Source organism: Hyperolius riggenbachi, chromosome 10 (genome assembly GCF_040937935.1).
Source record: "Hyperolius riggenbachi isolate aHypRig1 chromosome 10, aHypRig1.pri, whole genome shotgun sequence".
In the NCBI taxonomy this organism is placed as follows: Eukaryota; Metazoa; Chordata; class Amphibia; order Anura; family Hyperoliidae; genus Hyperolius; species Hyperolius riggenbachi.
In genome coordinates this window covers 112,624,614-112,649,471 of record NC_090655.1, presented here as the reverse complement: position 1 = coordinate 112,649,471, position 24,858 = coordinate 112,624,614, and the positions used below count along the sequence as shown (strand labels likewise).

Genomic DNA, 24,858 nt, shown 5'->3' with positions numbered 1-24,858 from the left:
ATTGTGTTTGAACATATTTTAATTTTAAAATTTTTCGCCATAGTGCCCCTTTAAGAAACCATGCCAGGTTAGAGAGATTGCTCACCTTTTCCAATGGTCTGTAGGTTGGAGATACTTTATTTAATTAGTCATATATGGTATTTTATCAGGCTATGTCTAGCATACATTGTCCAGCTGGACTGGCTACGGCCGAAAATAACCATCCAAGAATCTGATTGTTACCATTAGAAATTACCGTAGGTGAGGGCGCATGCGCGACGCCGGCGTGACTGGATGCAGGTCCGCTGAGCTCCGTGACTGACCGGGAACTTATCGGCAAATTACAGCATTTCTGGCCGTGCTAGGCTAACCCCTGGTAGCCCAAAGCCTCTGGGATATGTCAGAGTCGAAGAAGAGCAAGAAAAAGAACAAATCTGTGCATTCTGAAGGCCCGCTCCCGAAGCTCCTTGCACGCCAGCAGAAGGACAAGGCCTCAAAGATGGCCGCTGCTTCCTCCTCCCAAGCAAGTAACGCTTCCCTGGAGGACCCACCCTCCCAGCCTAGCATCTCATCAGGGGGGCAGAAGCCCGATAACTCGGCTTTGCTTAACTCAATCCATAAGCTACTCAAAAAAGAGCTGAACGCGGCTGTCTCCGCCATCAACGCCCATATCCAGGAACTCGGTGACAGAGTTAATGTGGTGGAACAGAGACTGGACTCCTACGCTGATGCACTGAAGGAAGATAAAAGCAGGCTGGACGCCCATTATGCTCGTATGGATCAGTTTGAAGCCAGGCAAGAAGATCAAGAAAATCGGGCACGTCGCTCCAACATTCGCATTAGAGGGCTGTCCGAAACCTATACGGACCTCCGTGCCGTAGCCCTCAACCTATTCACAGCCATGCTCCCACAGGTGGACCAGTCCCTGTTCCGGCTAGATAGGATTCACCGCGCTTTGGGGAAGCCTCGCAATCCTAATCTGCCTAGAGATGTGGTGCTCCGGTTCCACTACCATGAGACGAAGGAACAGATTATGACCGTCGCTCGCAATCTATCTCCGCTCCCCGGGGTGCCGGACACAGTCCAGCTGTATGCAGACCTCTCTCCGCTGACATTACAAAAAAGAAGGTCGCTACGCCCGATATCGCAAGCCTTAATCACTTAGGGTATCCGTTACTCCTGGGGTTTCCCGTGTGCCCTGCTCTTTACCCTGCAAGGAACGGCCCACCGAGTGACCACCGTAGAAGATGGAAAGCAAATCCTCCAAGCCGCCAATATAAGGGTGCAGAGCGAGACTTCCACGGAGACACCTAGAGTCCAACGCCCGGAGAGGGTCTGGCAGACCGTTGGAAGCGGGCGGAGATCGGCCTACAGCTCTCCTTCAGCCTCTCCGAGATAAGTACCTTGAAGGGGCTTCCCCCCTCCTCTGATTTAATACTTTACTGATTGCTGTGCTGATTTTGACTGTGCCGATCTGTGACTTTTTTAGGTCCCTATGGGATACCAGCGCTTTTATCCTAGGGATATGACTTTTAGCTTTATGTTCCTTCTATGAAGTGCGGCCAATCTGACATGCTTGTGACCCACACCTTATATAATGCTTCCACCCTCCTTAGGCCACCAATTCGTACTTTACAGAGTGGCATGGTGATCAGGAACTCTCGCTCGTGATTTCTGGACATATCTGTACCGATTGGCTGCATGTCCAGGCACTACACTATTTCATGCACCATGTGTTGTTTATTGGCCCACTTATGACATTTGCTATCCTCCCACAATCCTACAGATTGGCACCGTTCATCATGCATATGCAAGATCACTGCTCTACCCCGATCCTCGGGAAGGGCTTACAGGACGCTCCCACATACCCAAGATGTTTATAACATGGGATATTCTACTTTGATATGGCATTGGGAGACTGGAAACAGCCAGCCAACATACTTTAAACCTGCTTTATTAGCAACCATTCAGGGTGCCTACATGTAGCTGTACGCTATGACCTATAACTGAGATGAATACTATGCGCCCTGGAGTGCATAACCCTTCCTCTCCCTTTTCCTCCCTTCCCCCCTCCTCTATTCCCTCTAACCTCGTCCCTATCCCAATGCACCCCTCTTCCCCTCTCCTATCCCCTTTTTCCTCAGACCCTTCACCCCAGAGTTCAAGCCCAAGCTCCCTTAATTCCGGGTGCTTAAGTAAGGCTAGAAAATTCAAACCTCTTAGTAGCTGCCGTTTTCCCGGTTAAGTGATTCATGCTGTCCTCACAGTTTGGTGGACTTGTGGGAGAAGTTGATTTTTCTCTCCCCCCACAACCCGACCAAGCCTTAACTGGTTTTACACCCAGTTTTTGCACAGAACAATTGACTTCTGTGTTCATTAGAATGTTACTGTTGTTGTTAATGTTACTGCTGTCTTGTTACTCATTTATTTCTGCTCATGTTGGGACACTGCTCATTTCTGCCCACTTGGTTGATCACTTCCTTATCATACCATGGACTCCCTGAGGTTGGTCTCTCTTAACATAAGGGGACTCAGTGGTGTAGCTAAGGAGCTGTGGGCCCCGATGCAAGTTTTACATTGGGGCCCCCCCAAGCACTCTATACATAACAATTGATACGGCGCAACAAAACCTGACAATGGCAACTACAGTGTCAGAGGTGCAAGAAGGGGATGGGGAACAGTGTGTTAGTGATTAATACTATTCAAAGCATCTACAGAAGTGATTATTATGAGCACAGGACCAATAGAGAGCTAATAATGTAGTTGAGGGAGATCCCTTCGGGGCCCCTCTGGCCCAAGGGCCCCGATGCGGTCGCTACCTCTGCACCCCCTATTGCTACGCCCCTGAGGGGACTCAATTCCCCTAGTAAGCGAAGGAAAACCTTCATAACCCTACTCCGGCACAAACCAGACCTCATATATTTTTAGGAGACACATTTTACTACCACCTCGTGCCCACGTTACTTTCATAAACACTACCTGACCTGCTATCACTCCCAGGCCACTAAAAAGCATAGAGGAACCTCCATCTTTATAAGGAACACACTCCCTCTAGTCGTAGAAACAGTTGACTCAGACCCAGAGGGGCGCATCGTCTCCATTAAAGGAACCTTAAACAACAAAAATCTCTACCTGATTAATAGCTACCTACCACCTGAAAAGGCTTTTCGTACTTTTTGTGACCTACAAAAAAAACTTGAGATAGGCCCCAACACCATTTTTGTTTGGTGTGGAGACTTTAACTTCACATTGAATGAAAAACTAGACAAGTCCAAGCCCTCTACTGATAAACTCTCCAAAAAGCAACGCATTGCCCTCTCCAGGCTATTAGAAAATAACTTCCTTGTTGATACCTGGCGGGAGCTTTATGACAGCAAAAGGGGATACACTAATATTTCTGAAATTCACAATACTTATGCTAAAATAGATCATGTCCTAGTGACCTCATCTCTAGTTCCCTCACTACAGTACCTAAGGCACATACCCACTAGCCTTTCAGATCATGACATTCTTCTCTTTAGCATAGATCTTCATACCAAACCCCTTCAGCGGCCTTGGTGGAGACTTAATGAGTCCTTGGTTGTCAATCAATCCACTAGGCAAGATATAGCAGAGCATCTAAACCACTATTTTTCCTCTAATGATGTGGATGATACCTCCCCTGTAACGCTTTGGATGGCCCATAAAGCTGTCATCAGGGGCTTCCTGATAAAAACAGCCTGTACCATCAAGAAACGTTCACATGAAGAGCTTGATAACCTTCGCTTCAAGCTTCTCTGCCTCCAAAATATCCATCAACAAAATCCTACCCTCTTTATTCTTAAACAAATTAGAGATACCAGGGCCCAGTTAGATGTCCTTCTGGCAAAATCAGCAGAGAAAATGTTAAGATTCACTAAAGCAAGCTACTATAGATATGTCAACAAGCCGGACTCATGGCTTGCTAGAAAATTAAGAAATCAGCAAAGAATTAATACTATATATAAAATTAGAACACCCTCAGGCACAATCACAAGCAACCCGGACTCAATCTATGAAGCCTTTCATAAGTACTATACTAATCTTTACATCAGTAAATCTACAGCTTCGCGGGACGACATCCAAGAATTCCTAGCCTCCTTGAATCTACCCACCCTCACTTCAGATGCTTCTAAATCCCTAAATAAAGCCTTCTCAGAGGAGGAAGTTGAGGATGTCATTAAAAAGCTTAAACTCCACAAATCCCCAGGCCCAGACGGTCTTAGTGCCTTATACTACAAAAAGTTCTCAGCCATTTTAATCCCCTACCTAACGAAATGTTTCAATACTCTAAGAGTTAAACCCCTAAGCTATCCCGAATTTCTTGACGCCTACATCACCATCATAGTTACATAGTTACATAGTTACATAGTTATTTTGGTTGAAAAAAGACATACGTCCATCGAGTTCAACCAGTATAAAGTACAACACCAGCCTGCTCCCTCACATATCCCTGTTGATCCAGAGGAAGGCAAAAAAAACCCTTACAAGGCATGGTCCAATTAGCCCCTAAAGGGAAAAATTCCTTCCCGACTCCAGATGGCAATCAGATAAAATCCCTGGATCAACATCATTCGGCATTACCTAGTAATTGTAGCCATGGATGTCTTTCAACTCAAGGAAAGCATCTAAGCCCCCTTTAAATGCAGGTATAGAGTTTGCCATAACGACTTCCTGTGGCAATGCATTCCACATCTTAATCACTCTTACTGTAAAGAACCCTTTCCTAAATAAATGGCTAAAACGTTTTTCCTCCATGCGCAGATCATGTCCTCTAGTCCCAGGGGTGTCTCTAGCCATTTTGTCACTCCAGGCGAGAAAACCTGTGGCGCCCCCCCCCCCCCCTACCCGTGTGGTGCCCCCTGATGAAAATAATCATAACGCAACAATGTTTCACCATAAGATAAAAATAATGCAGCAATCTTTCACCAGAAAATAATCATAACGCAGCAATGATTCACTTAAAGGGAAGATCCGCGCAGGAATTAAAAAACAAACTGCACTTACCTGGAGCTTCTTCCAGCTCCTGCCAGTCGATCGGTGCCCTCACCGCAGCTCCTCTCCCTCCCAGCATCCAGCGGTGAAGAACCCGACCTCGCCAGGTCGGCTTCCGGGTCGGCTTCATGTGCGCTCCACGGCGCGGGTCACGTGGTGTAAGTGACGTCATCTGGTCTCTACTGTGCAGTAGTTGTAGTAGTTCTGTGCTTGGGCAGTAGAGACCCAATGACGTCACGTACACCACGTGACCCCCCGCCGTGGAGCGCACAGAAGCCGACCCGCTGGACGTCGGGAGGGAGAGGAGCTGCGGTGAGGGCACCGATCGACTGCCAGGAGCTGGAAGAAGCCCCAGGTAAGTGCAGTTTGTTTTTTATATCCTGCGCGAACCTTCCCTTTAAAATAACCATAACGCAGCAATGATTCACCATAAAATAACCATAACGCAGCAATGTTTCACCATAGAATGATCATAACGCAGCAATGTTTCACCATAAAATAACCATAACGCAGCAATGATTCACCATAAAATAATCATAAGGCAGCAATGTTTCACCATAGAATAATCATAACGCAGCAATGTTTCACCATAAAATAACCATAACGCAGCAATGATTTTATCACCATAAAATAATCGTAATGTGGCCAGTGTCCCTAACAAATCTGCTCACAGTGCCTGCCCAGCACAGCTTGACCAGCCTTGCCCACCTACACCTAGTGACAGTCTGCCCAACTCACAACCCCACCCCCCCTACTGAAATCTCAGGGCCAGCCAGGGGAGGGGGCAGATAATATCAAGAGGGCACGCCACGTCACTCACTATGAGGGTCTTGCCTCTGCAGACTGTGTGCAGCATGTATGTCACAGTCTCCCTCCCTCTGAGTCCTGCCCAGACCCACACAACAGGCATGATGCTTTATGCCTGTATTATTCTATATCCAGCCTAGAGGAGCCACTGCCTGCCAAGTGTTATAGGCGGGGGGGGGGGGGGGGGGGGGTTGGGGGGGCTCAGGGCCAGCCAGGGGGGCATATAAAACATTATGAAAGAGCAGAGGGCACTCACTGTGAGGTGTCGCCTCTGCAGATACTGTGTGTAGCGCAGCCGGCGGTGGCACTGGTCCCTGGTGCGTCACACAATCTCAGTCACACGACTAACAGGCGGGGGGCGGAGTTTGGGGCGGCACCGCATGTATAAACAAACTAGCGTGCGGCCGCTCGCTCTGCATGGAGAGGGAGAGGGGGCGGACCAGTAGGCGGCGGCAGCGCACGCATAAGCTGACTAGCGTGCGCCTGCTCGTCTTTGAAGGGAGAGGGGCGGACCAGTAGGCGGCACGCACTGAGCTGCCTGTCACAGCGGCCCAGCGCCGACCTGACAATGAAAAAAAAAAAATAAACACACACACCGCAGCGAGAGAGCGCCCACGCCCACCCACGGCGCTCTAGGCCAAATTTTATAGTTGCCTGGTGACAGGGACGGCCCTGTGCTGCCATAAATGATCACCTCTGCCAGTTCGCAAACAAGTGCTCGCTTCTCTGACCTGACTAACTGAAGGACAGGAACAGCAAAGTACTTCCAGCACACAGTTATAAATAAAGATTAGAAGAATAAGATAGAATGTACAGAGAGGCACGTCTCTCCATACATAGATACACAGCGCTACCGAAAGGAGGGAGGATCCTTCAGCACCCAGCACTGGTAATAGTAAGGAGGAGAGCCAATCATGGCGCGCTGCCACATGATGCGATACAGAGCGACATTCCCACCGCTCTCTGCAGCCCATTCTCCCTCCTCCCCCTCGCGTTATGAGTGTCAATCTTACCCCTGCTGCCACTGACAGAGACGTAGCTCCTGTGTAGTCCAGCGGCCCGCAAACACCTCAGAGTACGACTCCCCAACATCATTGCCCTCATGGGCGACGCCATCTTGAAAGGGGGGCGGAGTTTGGGGCGGCGCCGCACGTATAAACAAACTAGCGTGCGGCCGCTCGCTCTGCATGGAGAGGGAGAGGGGGCGGACCAGTAGGCGGCGGCAGTGCACGCATAAGCTGACTAGCGTGTGCCTGCTCGTCTTTGAAGGGAGAGGGGCGGACCAGTAGGCGGCACGCACTGAGCTGCCTGTCACAGCGGCCCAGCGCCGACCTGACAATGAAAAAAAAAAAATAAACACACACACACCGCAGCGAGAGAGCGCCCACGCCCACCCACGGCGCTCTAGGCCAAATTTTATAGTTGCCTGGTGACAGGGACGGCCCTGTCTAGTCCTTTGAGAAGGCCTAGGGACAAAAAGCTCATCCGCCAAGGTATTATATTGCCCTCTGATGTATTTATACATGTTAATTAGATCCCCTCTAAGGCGTCTTTTCTCTAGACTAAATAAACCCAGTTTATCTAACCTTTCTCGATAAGTGAGACCTTCCATCCCACGCATCAATTTTGTTGCTCGTCTCTGCACCTGCTCTAAAACTGCAATATCTTTTTTGTAATAAGGAAGGTCGGGATCCCTTAACCACTTCGTCCACAGGTCAGTAGATATACGTCCTCTGGGACTTCATCTAAGCCACAGGTCAGTAGATATACGTCTTGTAGGAGAAGCAGTGCTGTGCAGGATTGGGCTTGCTCCTGTGCACATTTTTGGTACTATCTGATGCAGGACTAATTGGTGAATGGGAATGTAACTTTCCTGAGCTAATGAGATTGATTTTTACTATTAAAAATACTTGTATTTTCTCATTTCATAGTGAAAAACACACTCTGTAGCATTATTTCAGAATCAAATATCTTCACCATAAATTGTTACAGGAACATAATCTAAGTTTTGTGATAAGCAGTAAGAATAGCCAAACAAATTTTGTGTTTTTTATCTACAGTAGCACTTTTTATTTTTCAACTGGAATTGGTAAAACTGAGAAATACATGTTTTTTCTATTTTTTCTTTGTTTTCCAATTAAAATTCATAGAAAACAAAATTGTTTGAGGGAAAAAAATGGCATACAATGAAAGCTTAGTTTGTCTTGAAAAAAAACAATATATATTTCATTTCTGTGTCATAAGTAGGGATAAAGTTATTTCTGATTAAATAGGGACATAGCTAAACTGTCAAAACTGCTCTGGTCAATAAGTTGAAAACAAGGTCTGGATGCGAAGTGGTTAAATACCAAAAACTACCGGCCCATAGCCCTGCTCAACCAAGATTATAAAATTCTAACTAGCATTCTAGCTGTCCGACTCAATACTCTTTTACCATCCCTAATCCAGCGAGACCAGGTGGGCTTTGTACCACACAGGCAAGCCTCAGACAATATCCGTAAAACTCTTAATATACTCCACCATGCATCCCAATCGGGCCAGCAATTGGTTACCCTTGCCTTAGATATTGAAAAGGCCTTCGATACTATATCTTGGTCATTTTTGCTGGAAGTCTTGGCCAAGGCGGGTATCTCTGGGCCTTTTGCCCCCCTGATTAGACAACTTTATTCATCCCCCCAAGCCCGCCTAAAGCTTCCCAACACCTCATCTACTCCCATAAATATCCAAAGGGGTACACGTCAAGGCTGTCCCCTGTCACCAGCCATTTTCGCCATGGTTATGGAGCCTCTGGCAGTAGCGATACGCCACAATCCTGACATTCAAGGTTACAAAATTGGCAAAACAGAATACAAACTAAGCTTATTTGCCGACGATGTGCTATTAACCCTCACTAATTATGCTGTCTCCATCCCAAACTTGCTAAAGTTACTTAAGCAATTTGAAGCACTGTCAGGCTTGGCATTGAACTATGACAAATCTGAGGTAATGTTTAGCAACTTTCCCAGGGGTATGGGTGACTTTATTAGTAGTATCTTCAAATTTAAATATCAACCCCACTACATCAAATACCTAGGGGTTCATATCCCGCACGATACATCACAAGTCTTTAAATGGAACTATCACCCCTTACTTAAGTCTCTCCACAATCTCCTACTCTCCTGGGCCAGTCATAATATTTCTTGGGCAGGTAGAGTTACTGCTGTAAAGATGACCCTCCTACCTAAAATTATGTACTATTTCCGTACTCTTCCCATCGATGTCCCCAAGAGGTCTCTGGCTCCTCTCCAGACTCAGATTTTTAAATTTATTTGGGCCAACAAGAAACCTAGAATCAAACAAAACATGATGCTGCTTCATAAAAAAGAGGGAGGTCTCTCCATCCCAAATCTCCATAAGTATTATCTCGCAGCACAATTGGCAATGCTCCCCTCGCTCTATGCAGGGGCACACACCCCTCGTTGGGTAGATTTGGAAAACAGCCTGTTATATCCCATAAGTTGGAAAGGGGCCCTGTGGTCGGATACCGTGGGTTCCACATTAGGCAGCTCAGTGTCTCCATACACTCAACATTCTCTGAGGATCTGGAAAAGAGTCCGGTTTAAATACCCCCTTCAATCAAGGCCCTCCCGGCTGATAGAGTTCCTGGGTAACCCAGACTTTCCAGCAGGGCAGGACGCAGCACTATTTAAATGGTGGGCCCAGAGGGAATTAACATGTCTGCACAAGACACTCATGAAAGGTACAGTCCCTACAAAACGAATACTTAGTGAGCACCACAACCTACCTGTTACTGAACTCTTTAGGGCACATCAGCTTTACCATTTTATTGCCTCACTAGCCAGACCTGGGCAAGAAATCAAGGCAACCTCCTTTGAACTCTTATGCCTCACTGATCCATTACGTAAGGGCACACTATCTCTATTATATACTATTTTCAATACCAACCCTTCAAGCTCTAAATTTCGCTTTCAAGAAGACTGGGAAGCAGACATTGGCACAACATTCTCTGATGACCAATGGGCTCAATGCTTCGATACTTTATCAAAAGGTAGTTTATGTGTAACTGATATGGATGTTGCCCTGAGAGTATTGCACAGGTCATACCTTGTCCCTCAGAGACTACATGCGTTCAACCCAGACAGATCAGCCTTATGCTTCAGAGGTTGTACCAACACAGGTTCAGCCTACCATATATGGTGGTCCTGCCCCATTGTGGCTAAACTATGGAGGAAAGTAATAAGCAAAATTAACTCAACGCTCTCACTTCACCTGCGGACTGACTCAGCTATATGCCTTTTGGGCTTGCAACCTGAAAAGATGCCCCATTCTCAACACAAACTCATACAGTTCATTATGAATGCTACCAAAACTTATATTGCCTCGCAGTGGCTCAAACAGACCCTATCCTTTCAATGTATACTCGCCCGTATCCATACTACTATGATTAACGAAAAGATTAAAGCCAATCTCTGGGACAGGACTCACCATTTTGAAAAAATCTGGCACCCATGGATCCAGCTGAACTCACCCCTAGGGGTCCAGAATGCCTTACAGGCATTATAATCCTTTCTACTATAGAGCAGAACCCAATGGACAAAAAAAACCCACTCCTGAGTCCCAACATGAGCAGTCAAACTTTTCTTCTGTTAAAACTTTTGGTGTTCTCATGTTTTGATCTGCATACCACATAGGTAATAATACCCCCCCTCCCCCCCCCCCCCCCCCCCCGGTGCGGCCACCGTGATGGAGGGGGGAGCCGCGGGGAGAGCAGCCCGTCCTCTCCCTCCCTCCTCTCCGGGCGCTCTCCGTGCTCCCCCTGCAGAGTGCAGACTGCAGCAGTGAGAACAACTCACCTCCCTGGTTCCGATCGCCGGCGCCTCTCACTTGCCGCTGGTCTCCTCTTGTACATTGTCACTGATGCACAATAAACTTCCTGCTTAACAGGAAGTTTACTGTGTATCAGTGTCAATGTACAAGAGGAGACCAGCGGCAAGTGATACACCGTGAGAGGCGCCGGCGATCGGAACCAGGGAGGTGAGTTGTTCTCTCTGCAGTCTGCAGCAGCATCGGAGGGGGGAGCACGGAGGGTGGCCCGGAGAGGAAGGGAGGGAGAGGTCGGGCTGCCCTCCCCGCGGCTCCCCCTCCAGTATGAGGGGAGGGGAGCACCTACCTAATCTATACTGGGGGCACCTACCTATCTAGCCTGTACTGGGGGGGCAGCTACCTATCTGATCTATACTGGGGGGCAGGCAGCTACCTATCTAATCTATACTGGGGGCAGCTACCTATCTAACCTATACTGGGGGGGGCAGCTACCTATCTAATCTATACTGGGGGCACCTACCTATCTAACCTATACGGGGGGGGGGCAGCTACCTATCTAATCTATACTGGGGGCACCTACCTATCTAACCTATACTGGGGGGGGGGGGCAGCTACCTATCTAATCTATACTGGGGGAACCTACCTATCTAACCTATACTGGGGGCACCTACCTATCTAACCTATACTGGAGGGGCAGCTACCTATCTAACTTATACTGGGGGCAGCTACCTATCTAACCTATACTGGGGGCACCTACCTATCTAATCTATACTGGGGGCAGCTACCTATCTAACCTATGCTGGGGGCAGCTACCTATCTAACCTATGCTGGGGGCAGCTACTTATCTAATCTATACTGGGGGCAGCTACCTATCTAACCTATACTGGGGGCAGCTACCTATCTAACCTATACTGGGGGCAGCTACCTATCTATACTATACTGAGGGAACCTACCTATCTAACCTATACTGGGGGGGGCAGCTACCTATCTAATCTATACTGGGGGCAGCAGCTACCTATCTAATCTATACTGGGGGGGCAGCTACCTATCTAATCTATACTGGGGCAGCAGCTACCTATCTAATCTATACTGGGGCAGCAGCTACCTATCTAATCTATACTGGGGGCAGCAGCTACCTATCTAATCTATACTGGGGGCAGCTACCTATCTAACCTATACTGGGGGGGGGGGGCAGCTACCTATCTAATCTATACTGGGGGCAGCTACCTATCTAACCTTTACTGTAGGCAGATCCCCCCTTTAGTGTATATAGGCTTAGGCTACTAGTCTTACAGTCGCAGATCCCCTTTTAGTGTATTTAGGCAGCAGATCCCCCCCCCATTAGTGTATGTGTGTGGTGCGCTCACACGCGAAGAGGATGAATTTGGGGGGGGGGGGGGGCACCAAAATCTGGTTCTGCTCAGGGCGCTGTGAAACCTATGGCCGGCCCTGGTGGTCAGTAGAAGAGCCAGGCACCTCTGTGGATGAACTTCCGCTAGTCACAGGACGTTACAGTAAGGGAAGAGGGGAAAAAGTGATGACAGCACAGATCCCGGGGACTCGCACCTGCCAGACAGGCCAGGGGACGGCGAGGCAAGTGGCGGCTCCACGGGTTTTGAATCTATTTCATGCTGCAATCGATTCAAACCTGTGTGCAGTGTATGGGCAAAATTAGATGCCTCTTTCATCAGATTAGTTCATGGAGGGATCTATCTGTTGGTCGATCTGGTGGCCACCTTTAGATGCTGGTAATCATTAACAAACGGTTCTCCATCCCCTTCTTGCACCTCTGAGACTGTGGTTGTCCTTGGCAGGTGTTGGTGCGCCACATCAATTGTTATGTATAGAGTACTTGGGGGGCGGGGGGGGGGGGGGTTGCTCCTTATCTACGCCGCTGTCTCCTGCGCTATATTCTTTATCTAGCCTGTTCTTGGACATCTACACTCATCTTTGCACATCATCTTTTCTCTAAGGGCCCGTTTCCACTAGTGCCGCGCGCGGCTGTGAGACGCATGGCGGCACGTCTGCGGGAACGCTGACGAATCCCATATTCGAAGCCTCCCACACGGAAAATGATGGCAATGTCAGCTGAATCGCTAAGGTAAGCGATTCGGCCGGCAGCGCCATTGTGTCCTATGGCAGAGTTTCCCCGTGCGATTTGCCTGCGGGGAAACTCTGTGGATTCGGCCCGGTTTCTGCGCTAGTTTAAACGGGCCCTAATTCTGATCGTTTCTCATCAGCTGAGTCTGATAAATACTCAGTGATTGTCAGCCTCTAAATGAGTCATTGAACAGAGCCGTTATAAACTGCTGACAAAGAATGGGGAGAGGAAATGCTTAGGGCTGGTTCACACTACAAGAGCTTTTTAAGTGTTTGAGATTTGAAAAGTGCTTGCTAATGCAATGCTATGTGAGATTTTTACAAAATCACATCGCTCCAGTGAAAACACATACATAGCATTGCCGTGTGGACCAGTCCTTCTAGAGCACAACTCTGGTAATTTCCAGTTTCAGTTTAGCTGAACGGTACTGATTTTTAGTGGATTGTAAAATAGTAATTGCCAGCAATGGCAAATGTTTACAACTGTTTCTTTTGTTTTTAGGTCTCAGATATGCTCTATTTAACTTACATGAAAGGAAAAGGGTTAAAAAAAAAATCTTAAAGGCCCAGACCCACAATGCAATATTTGCGGCGATGTTACCCGACGTTCGGCAACATCGTTTTAACAAAAGCATGTACCTGCCGACCGCTCCACACCAATTGGCGTGAGCGCAGCGGCAGCCCCAGGACCGCTCCACGCCGATTGGCGTGAACGGCCTCCTATGGGGCTAGCAGGAGAGGTTTCGCCATCTAATAACCCTGGTAACCCTGTACAGCGCTGCACTGTATAGGGTTACCAGGATCGATCAGACCCCACCAACAGAGAGCTCTGTTGGTGGGGAGAAAAGGGGTGAGGAATCACTTGTGTGCGGAGTTGTGCAGCCCTGCAGCGAGCCCTTAAAGCTGCAGTGGCCCAATTAAGAAAAATGGCCTGGCCTTTAGGGGGGTTTAACACTGCGGTCTTCAAATGGTTAAGATTCCTGACAACTCTTCGCAAAGTACCGCGATCACTTACTTCCCGTTCGCACCCATTGTGTAACGGCGTGTGACGTTGCGAGCAGGAAGAGGCATCGCTTGACGAATGTCGTCAAGGGGACGTCGCTGGTCCCGTTAGTCGGTGAGTACGTAGCTTAAAGAGAACCAGAGGTGTGTTTAAAGAATGTTATCTGCATACAGAGGCTGGATCTGCCTATACAGCCCAGCCTCTGTTGCTATCCCAAACCCCCCTAAGGTCCCCCTGCACTCTGCAAGCCCTCATAAATCACAGCCGTGCTGTGAGGCTGTGTTTACATCTGTAGTGTCAGTCTCAGCTGCTCCCCCGCCTCCTGCATAGCTCCGGTCCCTGCCCCCATCCCTTCCCTCCAATCAGCAGGGAGGGAAGGGATGCAGGCGGGGACTGGAGTTCTGCAGGAGGCGGGGAGAGCAGCAGACTGACACTATAGAGATAAACACAGCCAGCTCTGACAAGCTGTTTGTCAGCAGCGTGGCTGTGATTTATGAGGAATTGCAGAGTGCAGGGGGACCTTAGGGGGGTTTGGGATAGCAACGGAGGCTGGGCTGTATAGGCAGAACCAGCCTCTGTATGCAGATAATATTCTTCAAACCCACCTCGGGTTCTCTTTAAGACCTGTCCACACACTTTAATCAGTCACTGAGTGAGGCCTAGTGCACACCGAGCGGTTTTTGGAGCGATCCGCCGGCCGCATCCGCCTGTAAAAACGCTTGGCTAATGTATTGCAATGGGATAGTGCACACCGGCGGTTTGAGGTTTTTGCCAAGCTGCAAACGCGCCTCCTGCTGCACGTTTGCGGTTTTCGGAAGCGTTTCGTCCTCAATGTAAAGTATAGGAAAAACGCAAACCGCTCTGAAAAACGCTACTTCAGAGCGGTTTGCCAGACGTTTTTGTTACAGAAGCTGTTCAGTAACAGCTTTTACTGTAACAATATGTGTAATCTGCTACCCAAAAACGCACCCAAAACCGCTAGGTGTGTTTAGAAAACCTCTCTAAACATACCTAGAATCGCTCTGAAATCAGCTCCAAAAACCGCTAGCGTTTTGTGGATCTGCTAGCGGTTTTGGTGTGCACTGGGCCTGAGTGATTGATTCATTGATCGACTGAAGTCTTTTGAGAAGATAGTAAAAGCAAGGGAATGTGATTACTTGGGTGGGGCAGTCATCCACATGTGTAGCAAATCTCTGTAATGCATATAATACTGGTGCTCAGGTATGGACCACAATCCGATATGAAGAGTTTGAAGACTTTCAGGCACTCGCTTTGTCTTCATCAACCTGATAAAACTTGTTACAGTGATTAGGGCTTGTCAACAATCGGGCACTTTTCATCACTTTGCTGATCACCGGTGATCAGCAAAGCACTGCTGCTAATGTATCCCTATGAGATCATTCTCACTGCAGCGTTTGCGACTTGCATAAATCGCAAACATGCTGCATGCAGTATTTTACGGGAGATTGCGAAGTGATTTTCGTTCTATTGAATGGGAATTGCAAATTACAGCAAAATCCTGAAATTTTGTGCCTCAAAATAGGGATTACGGTTGCGATTTGCGCTCCGAGGGCTTGATTTACTAATGCGTGATAACTGCTATCACAGCAGTTATCACGCGAGCTGCCACATGCAAAGGTTTGCGCGCGAACAGCGTTACTTAGCATGATAAGCAAAGGTTTGCACTCTTCACGTTAAAAGCGCACGTGATAGCGTGATAGCAAACCTTCGCTTATGACGTGAAGTAACGTTGTTTGCGCAAACCTTTGTGCATGGCGGCTCGCGCGATAACTGCTGTGACAGCAGTTATCGGGCATTAGTGAATCAAGCCCTGAGTGTGAACCAGCCCTAACAGTAAGCCTTGCAAGAATTCCCTTGTGCCAGCCAGGTCAGAAGTTGAAGGCCTGACGGTTTGCAGAGTATGGGGCACATCAGGACTCCTTGTCTCTGCTTGTGAGAGATAGCTGGTAACTAGCTTCAGATGCAGGCTATGCACATAAAAAACACAAGCAGTACTTAGAATAAAAATAACTTGTTTCTTTGTAGGGGTTTTCATGGCTAAATTCCAGGCAAAGATATAATATTACTTGACTAACCGGGATGTCCTCTACTTTATATATTAAAAAAAATAAATCTTACCCCAGAATCACTGTGATTTTGCATAACACGTGCATAGTGGCGTGCGAGAGACATTCTGTAATGTAGCTCTGTCTCAGCCATGAGGGTACTTGTTTTGCATGGCAGTGCCTGTAAGATGGTCTAAATGGGAGATATAGAGTGTACAGCATACATTTTATTCAGCTCTGATGTAACTTATATTTAAGCTTTGGTTATAGTTTAACTCAGGTATGTTTCAGAACAGAGATAGACAGTCATAAATTGTTCAGAGAGCACTAGGACAAAGTTCCTTAAACAATATGCTGTGTTGCGATGGCTCTCCATAGGTTTTCTGCAGAGACAGAAGTGAACAAGCAACAGCTATGAGTAACCATGACTTCCATACCAGTGGCGTAGCTAAGGAGCTTGGGGCCCCTGTGTGAGTTTTACATGGGGCCCAAGCACTCTATTGATATGAAGCTCCAAAACCTCTCAAGAACATTTTCAGTGTCAGAGAGATGTAATCAGAGTAAGGAAACAGTTTGTTAAGGATTATCACTATGCAATGCACATATAGAAGAGTTCATTACCAGCATAGCACCAATGAAAGCTAATAATATGGATGAAGGAGAGCTCCTAGTGGGCCCCTCTGGTCCAGGGGCCCTGGTGCGGTCGCAACCACTGCAACCCCTATTGCTACCCCACGGCTCCATAAAGGTTACAGCTCCAACTCTGTGACCTTTCCATGGGAAACAACCCATGAACTACCTCTCCTACTTCAATCATCAGTCAACCTCAAACACCCTAACTCCATAATCAACCCCACATCCAACAGGAGATATCATTAAACCAGATGTTTGGAGATATCTTAGTAAATTAGGAGATGTTTGGAGATATCTTAGTAAATTAGGAGATGTTTGGAGATATCTTGGGTATCTCCAACATCTCCTTATTTACTAAGATATCTCCAAACATCTCCTTATTTATTAAGATATCTCCAAACATCTCCTAATTTACTTAGGTATCTCCAAACATCTCCTTATTTACTAAGATATCTCCAAACATCTCCTAATTTACTTAGTAAATCAGGAGATGTTTGGAGATACCTAAGTAAATTAGGAGATGTTTGTTGATATCTTAGTAAATCAGAAGATGTTTTGAGATACCTAAGTAAATGAGGAGATGTTTGGAGATATCTTAGTAAATCAGGAATGTTTGGAGGGTTCTTAGTAAATCAGTTGATGTTTGGAGCCTAAGTATATTAGGAGATGTTTGGAGATACCTAAGTAAATGAGGAGATGTATGGATATATCTTAGTAAATCAGGAAATGTTTGGAGGTTTCTTAGTAAATCGGGAGATGTTTGGAGCCTAAGTATATTAGTTGATGTTTGGAGCCTAAGTATATTAGGAGATGTTTGGAGATACCTAAGTAAATGAGATGTTTGGAGATATCTTAGTAAATCAGGAGATGTTTGTTTGGAGATATCTTAGTAAATCAGGAAATGTTTGGAGGTTTCTTAGTAATTCAGAAGATGTTTGGAGATACCTAAGTGAATTAGGAGAAGCTTGAAGAAACCTTAAGATTGCCATACATCAGGCGACTCGGCGGCCGATCGACCATCCGATTCCAATTATTGAAAATCAGTGCTGCTAAGCGTATGCCCGATTGACAATGCGACCAATTTTGGGCCGAAATTGATGGTCACATATTTGAAAGATCCACTAGTGATTTGACAATGGGATCAACCACAGCTACGCTGATCCCCTGCTGATCCCATTGTTTGCTCTACTTCCCCGCCTATGGCGTGTCATCACACACGTGCCGATCATTGTCCCCCCGTCATCCCCCTGCATAGCAACACAATGCGTCATCAGCTACAGCTGACATGCATGTGTGCAGCATAGCGATGTCCCCCAAGGGGGATCAGCTCCTGAGCCCTGATGAGCAACATCAGTTACCAATTTGTATGCACCTTAACTAGGGAAAGTCTGTGGACCTAAGACAGCATCTCCCAGTACACAGCATCACTTAGTGATCACCTAATCAATCAGGAATTACTCAGTAAAGATTAGGGTTGCTCTTTCCAAGTAGTTTCGAGTACATAGCTACTCAGAATCAAAATTTAAATTAGCCAGAGCCACCCATGGGAGAGGGGTTAACTTATGCTGCCACCATTAGATGAAGCGCTCCACGGCACGTTCCACATGACTCACATGCTTCCTCCTTTAGCGATGTGGGACGTAAATGTAGCGCATAAATTTAGAGTGACGGCACTGGTAAGTTAATCCCGCTCTCCTGTGTTTGGCGCTGGCTAATTTAAATTTAGATTCCGAGTGGCTAAGCTATGTACTCGTAGCTACTTGGTAAGAGCAACCCTAGTAAATAGTAAAGTTTGGATATAAAAAACATGCAGGCATGCAATGCATTTGACAGCAAGACACAACTTTGAGTTTTAAATGTTATCTTCCTCTCGTTCTCTCTATAGCTCAGCAGAATCTCAGTGCAGCTATGTGCAAACATATGATGATGTCAAGGTACAGTATTTAATTTATTTCTATAAAGTGTACCTGTAGTGAAAAAAGTGCCACAAACAGGTACCGTACTTAACAGGAGGGAAGTCTCTGTCCCCCTTATCCTCGCCATTCCAGCGTTAAGACCTCCCCCCCCCCCCCCCCCCCCGAATCCTGTTGACAAGGGCTTGTTGATGAAGCTCGGCCATACTGTGCAGGTGCAGATGCCTCACACCTGTGCAGTAGCACACAACCGAACTGGCTCGGTTTCTCTTGCAGAGCTTGAGCGGCAGCCCCTTGTTACTGTGCAGTGTGAGGCTGGGCTCACATATGACATAGCATTTAAATCCTGCGTTTTCCGCAGGTGCGTTTGAGCAATGCATTTTCAATGCCTTTTGCAGTTGCAATTCGCAAGTGCGGTTTTTGTGCGTTTCTATGTGTTTTAAGTGTGTTTTAATGCATTTGCGGTTTGCTAATGAAAAACGCATATGCGTTTTGTATGCATTTTTTTTAATTTATGCAAATAACTAGGAAAACAACAGGAAGCGGAAACACATCAGAGAACTTTACTTTTTAGATAAAAAATGCAGTAAAAAACGCAACACATATGGATCAACATAGACTTTCATTTAGTGTTGATCGAACACCCAGTTATTCGGGCTCGGGTCGGCTCGGCCGAACATGGTCCAGATGTTCGGGATATTCGGCCGAACACCGAGCCTAATTAAAATCAATGGGGACCCGAGCATGCCTGCTTTGCAGGCCTGAAAAAACTTGCAAAATGAGGGAAACTTCTGCAAAATGGGTTGGAAATAGTGGGGGGGCATTTACACATAGATCTTAAGGTGGCCACACACGATACAATAAAATGATCCGATTTTACAGTAATTTGATAAAAAACGATCGTATCTCTTGAAAAAATCAAAAGCTTTTTTTCCATTCGACTGAAAAATCCGATCGGATTTCTCGGTTGTTTTTTTTTATTTAATTCGATCCGGAATGCCCGATATTTCTCTTCAGTTTCTACTAAAGATTGTATGGTGTGTGCTGGATTGTTAATTTATTAATATACACACCTTAGCAATTTTCTCTGAGTTTCCAATCAGTTTTATCATAATTGAGGAAAAATTTGAACATAGGTGTGTGGTACATTGGTCATATTTTTGAAATGTTACAATCAGTCATAAAAATTGATTGCAATTCTTAAATTGAACAGATATTTAAAGAATTGTATAGTGTGTGGCCACCTTAAGGCTCAGAATAAAAGCAGGGACTCATGTTTGCAGAGCAGTGCGCCAATTATACTTGACTGCCAAAGTCAAACTCCCAAAAAAGGCATACGTGTATGGGGAAAAACTGCACGCTTAAGGCCAATGCAGTTTATCGCCATGCATTTATACATTTTATACAAATGAGATCCTGAAAAGCTATCCTAGTACCAATGGGACCGGAAACGGTAACCCAGCACACAGGATGGATGAGGAGGTACAGGAGAACAAGGCCACGCTTTGTAACACAACCCAGGCCTTGCATGAGGCAACAATAAGCAAGAGTAAAATGCAATAAAGTGTGTTTTTTATGGGAACAACTTTTCCCAGCTGGAACTGACAGTACAAATTTTTTTATACAACAGTAAGCAACTGTAAAATGCAATAAACATTTTTTTTAAGTTTTCACAGCTGGCACTGAAAGCACTATTTTTTTTTTAACACAAAGCAACCGTAAAATGCAATAAACTGTGCTTTTTATGATGGGCACAAGTTTTCGCAGCTGGCAGCAGGAAAAAGGCTGCCCTCAGTATCCTGGCACAAACACGCTGACAGTGGTTGGCCTGGGACCAAATATGATGGGCACGCTGGCTGCTGGCAGTGCCTGCTGGCAGTGGTGAGGCAGGTGCACTGTGGCTGGCAACAAACAAGATGGGCACAGTGGCTGCTGGCAGTGGTGGTGAGCCAGGTACACTGTGGCTGCCAACAAAAAAGATGGGCACAGTGGCTGCTGGCAGTTCCTGCTGGCAGTGGTGAGGCAGGTGCACTGTGGCTGGCAACAACAAAGAGGGGCACTGTGGCTGCTGGCAGTGCCTGCTGGCAGTGGTGAGGCAGGTGCACTGTGGTTGGCAACAACAAAGAGGGGCACTGTGGCTGCTGGCAGTGCCTGCTGGCAGTGGTGAGGCAGGTGCACTGTGGCTGGCAACAGCAAAGAGGGGCACTGTGGCTGCTGGCAGTGGTGAGGCAGGTGCACTGTGGCTGCCAACAAAAAAGATGGGCACTGTGGCTGCTGGCAGTGCCTGCTGGCAGTGGTGAGGCAGTTGCACTGTGGCTGGCCTGGCAACAAAAAAAAATGGGCACAGTGGCTGCTGGCAGTGCCTCCTGGCAGTGCCTGCTGGCAGTGGTGAGGCAGGGGCACTGTGGCTGCTGCCAATGCCTGGCAGTGGTGAGGCAGGGGCTCTGTGGCTGCTGCTGGCAATGATGAGGCTGGGGCACTGTGGCTGCTGCTGGCAGTGGTGGTGAGGCTGAGCACTGTGGCTGGCAGTGCTGGCACCTAATCGCTAGCTCTGTCTCCTACCTACCCCAAGCTAAACCCCAATGCGAATGGCGGAGCCAGCCGCGCATTCGGGTATTTATATACCCGAACACGTGACCCACTCGGCCAATCACAGCTATGATCACAGCCAGCTAGGCTGTGTGACCATAGTTGTGGAAAAAGCATCGTCGCAACTTATTGGCTGCCTGCAAAGGTACCAATAAGCAAGGGGAGGAGACCGAACAGCGCGGCTGAGCACTGTTCGATCAACACTACTTTCATTATGTGCGTTTTGGCAGCCTGCCGGCATATTATGCAACACTACAAGCATTTGCAGAACACTTACTGTAAAACGCAAGTGCAACGCTGGTCCTTCTGCGTTCCATAGACTAACATTGCTGCATAAAACGCAGCATTTCCTGCTCCACAAGCGTTTCTGCCATGTGTGCACCCGGCCTCAAGGAAACCTTACACAAATACTGAGGGAAGGGGCTGCACTTCATACTATAACTGGCAACTTATTCCTATAAAACCAGATACACATGAGCTTGAGCTATACACCTAGTTTTCTCTGAGTAAACAAATGCCTTAAAATAATAAATAAATAATACAATTATTATTATTATTATTATTATTAAATACTGAATATCCTGATTATCTTTTGCCTGCTATGCAATACCACAGTTTAAATATCCGCAAGCCTCAGGTGCCGCAATTCTATCCGACACCTCAGGGTGCCGAAATGTAGCTTGTTTGCCGTTGATTGCGGCACTGCGGGGGGGGGGGGGGGGGGGGTGTTACGGTTTAGGCGTGGGTTTAGAGTTAGGCGCTGGTGTAGGCAACACCAGGGGGTGTCTTAGTGTTAGACACCACCTGGTGGTTTCTTAGGTTCAGGCGCCACTGGTGGGGGGGTCTTAGGGTTAGGCACCACCAGGGGGGTCTTATGGTAAGGCACCACCAGGGGGGGTGTTAGGGTTAGGCACCACCACAATGATATTCTACTAGCGGCAATCCCCTGCACCCTTTTTCCAGCCACCTTTTTATTTTCATGTATGCTACCCAAACACATTTAGGGTAGGAGCACACTAGGCAAAATCGTATATGCGTTTTCCATAGCACATAGTGGAAAACCAGCATTCAATTCTGCCTAGTGTGTTCCTACCCTCAGTCTTGTTTTTTTCAGGGCAAATAGGACTTTCTTTTGATGCCATTTAATTATAATAAATCTGTAACTTGCTTGTTTTTATAATAGAAAATATGCTTAAAAATGAAAAAATTCCATTTGTCAAAACTATGTACATCATTTATTTTTAGGTACACTGCCGTTGGACTAAATAGAGGTGAAAATTAGGATTTTAAGAGTAAACAAGTGATAATTATGCAATCCCTAGGGATCAGGAGTAGAGTTGGGCCGAACCTCCGATTTTTAGGTTCGCGAACCGGGTTCGCGAACTTCCGCGGAACGTTCGGTTCGCGGAAAAGTTCGCGAACCGCAATAGACTTCAATGGGGAGGCGAACTTTGGAAAAAAAAATTCTGCTGGCCACAAAAGTGATGGAAAAGATGTTTCAAGGGGTCTAACACCTGGAGGGGGGCATGGCAGAGTGGGATACACGCCAAAAGTCCCCGGGAAAAATCTGGATTTGACGCAAAGCAGCGTTTTAAGGGCAGAAATCACATTGAATGCTAAATGACAGGCCTAAAGTGCTTTAAAACATCTTGCATGTGTATACATCAATCAGGTAGTGTAATTAAGGTACTGCTTCACACTGACACACCAAACTCACCGTGTAACACACCGCAAACAGCTGTTTGTGTAGTGACGGCCGTGCTGGACTGGTGCGCACCATGGCGAGAGTGCAGGTTTTGGTGGCTTTACAGCCCATATGGTCGCCTGGCTGATGTAGCTGAATGACAGAACAGTGACTGTCCAGCTGATCAAATTTGGTCTGACCACAATGAAGCAACGACCTTATTATCTTTTGTGTGCCCCCCGAGACACTCATCTAGGCGCCGGTCATTGCTTCATTGTGATACGCAAGCCCCTTCACCACGGCAAGGTAATGATCACGAAGGGGAATGGGCGCATGTACATGCCTTTTCTTTTGTTGTTGCAGCTGCCCGCAGTGCAGCCAGAAAAATTAGGCAGTCATGTACATGCACCAGAAAAATTATTACAGCGGCCGCTGCTAGCAGCGGCCTAAAAAATTCAGCAATCCGCCTGGAGTCCCGGACCCTGTTGGTGGTGGCGGAGAAGGTAGTCAAGCGGCCTGCAGGCAGACATGCTGTGTGGAGGGACTGGGAGCGACTTAGTCTTCTTGGGGCAGGCCAGGCAGCCAGTCACACGGCGTGCAGGCAGAGATGCTGTGTGTGTGGGGACTGACTTAGTCTTGGGGCGGGCAGCAGCCCTCCGGGATCCATGCCTCATTCATTTTGATAAAGGTGAGGTACTTAACACTTTTGTGACTTAGGCGACTTCTCTTCTCAGTGACAATGCCTCCAGCTGCGCTGAAGGTCCTTTCTGACAGGACGCTTGCGGCAGGGCAGGAGAGAAGTTGGATGGCAAATTGGGACAGCTCTGGCCACAGGTCAAGCCTGCGCACCCAGTAGTTCAAGGGTTCCTCATCGCTGTTCACAGCAGTGTCTACATCCACACTTAAGGCCAGGTAGTCGGCTACCTGCCGTTCCAGGCGTTGGTGGAGGGTGGATCCGGAAGGGCTACGGCGAGGCGTTGGACTAAAGAACGTCCGCATGTCCGACATCACCATGAGATCGCTGGAGCGTCCTGTCTTTGACTGCGTGGACACGGGAGGAGGATTAGTGGCAGTGGTACCTTGCTGGCGTTGTGCTGTCACATCACCCTTAAAGGCATTGTAAAGCATAGTTGACAGCTGGTTCTGCATGTGCTGCATCCTTTCCACCTTCAGGTGAGTTGGTAACAGGTCCGCCACTTTGTGCCTGTACCGAGGGTCTAGTAGTGTGGCCACCCAGTACAGCTCATTCCCCTTGAGGTTTTTTATACGGGGGTCCCTCAACAGGCAGGACAGCATAAAAGACGACATCTGCACAAAGTCGTATCCAGTACCCTCCATCTCCTCTTGCTCTTCCTCAGTGACGTCACGTAAGTCAACCTCCTCCCCCCAGCCGCGAACAATACCACGGGAAGGTTGAGCAGCACAAGCCCCCTGCGACGCCTGCTGCGGTTGTTCTCCTGCCGCCGTCCCCTCCTCCTCCTCCTCCCCCAAAGAAACACCTTGCTCATCATCCTCTGAGTCTGACTCGTCTTCTGCACACGACTTCTCTTCTTCCTCCTCCTCCCCCCTCTGTGCTGCCGCAGGTGTTGAGGAAACAGCTGGGTCTGATGAAAATTGGTCCCATGCCTGTTCCTGCCGTAACGGTTCCTGGTCACGCTCATTCGCAGCTTCATCCGCCACTCTACGCACAGCACGCTCCAAGAAGTAAGCGTAGGGAATTAAGTCGCTGATGGTGCCCTCACTGCGGCTCACCAGGTTGGTCACCTCCTCAAACGGCCGCATGAGCCTGCATGCATTTTTCATCAGTGTCCAGTTGTCGGGCCAGAACATCCCCATCTTCCCAGACTGTTTCATTCTACTGTAGTTGTAGAGGTACTGGGTGACGGCTTTCTTCTGTTCTAGCAGGCGGGAGAACATGAGCAGGGTCGAATTCCAGCGAGTCGGGCTATCGCAAATCAGGCGTCTTACCGGCATGTTGTTTTCCCACTGAATTTCTGCAAAGCGTGCCATGGCTGTGTAAGACCGCCTCAAATGCCCACAGAACTTCCTGGCCTGCTTCAGGACATCCGCTAAGCCAGGGTACTTTGCCACAAATCTTTGAACAACTAGATTCATGACATGTGCAATGCAGGGTATGTGTGTCAGCTTCCCCATATGCAAAGCGGCAAGCAGATTGCTGCCGTTGTCGCACACCACGTTGCCTATCTCCAGGTGGTGCGGGGTCAGCCACTCATCCACCTGTTTCTT

At 47.6% G+C, this 24,858-nt stretch overlaps 1 protein-coding gene across 1 annotated transcript in view; it reads left to right on the top strand.

The window, feature by feature from the left end:
• AS3MT (arsenite methyltransferase) overlaps positions 1-24,858 on the top strand; it is a 69,668-nt gene that overhangs the window by 224 nt on the left and 44,586 nt on the right. Inside the window, exon 2 of the mRNA XM_068258943.1 lies at positions 18,311-18,359. Within this exon, the coding sequence (XP_068115044.1) occupies positions 18,311-18,359 (49 nt within the window). The remainder of the gene's footprint in view (positions 1-18,310; positions 18,360-24,858) is intronic.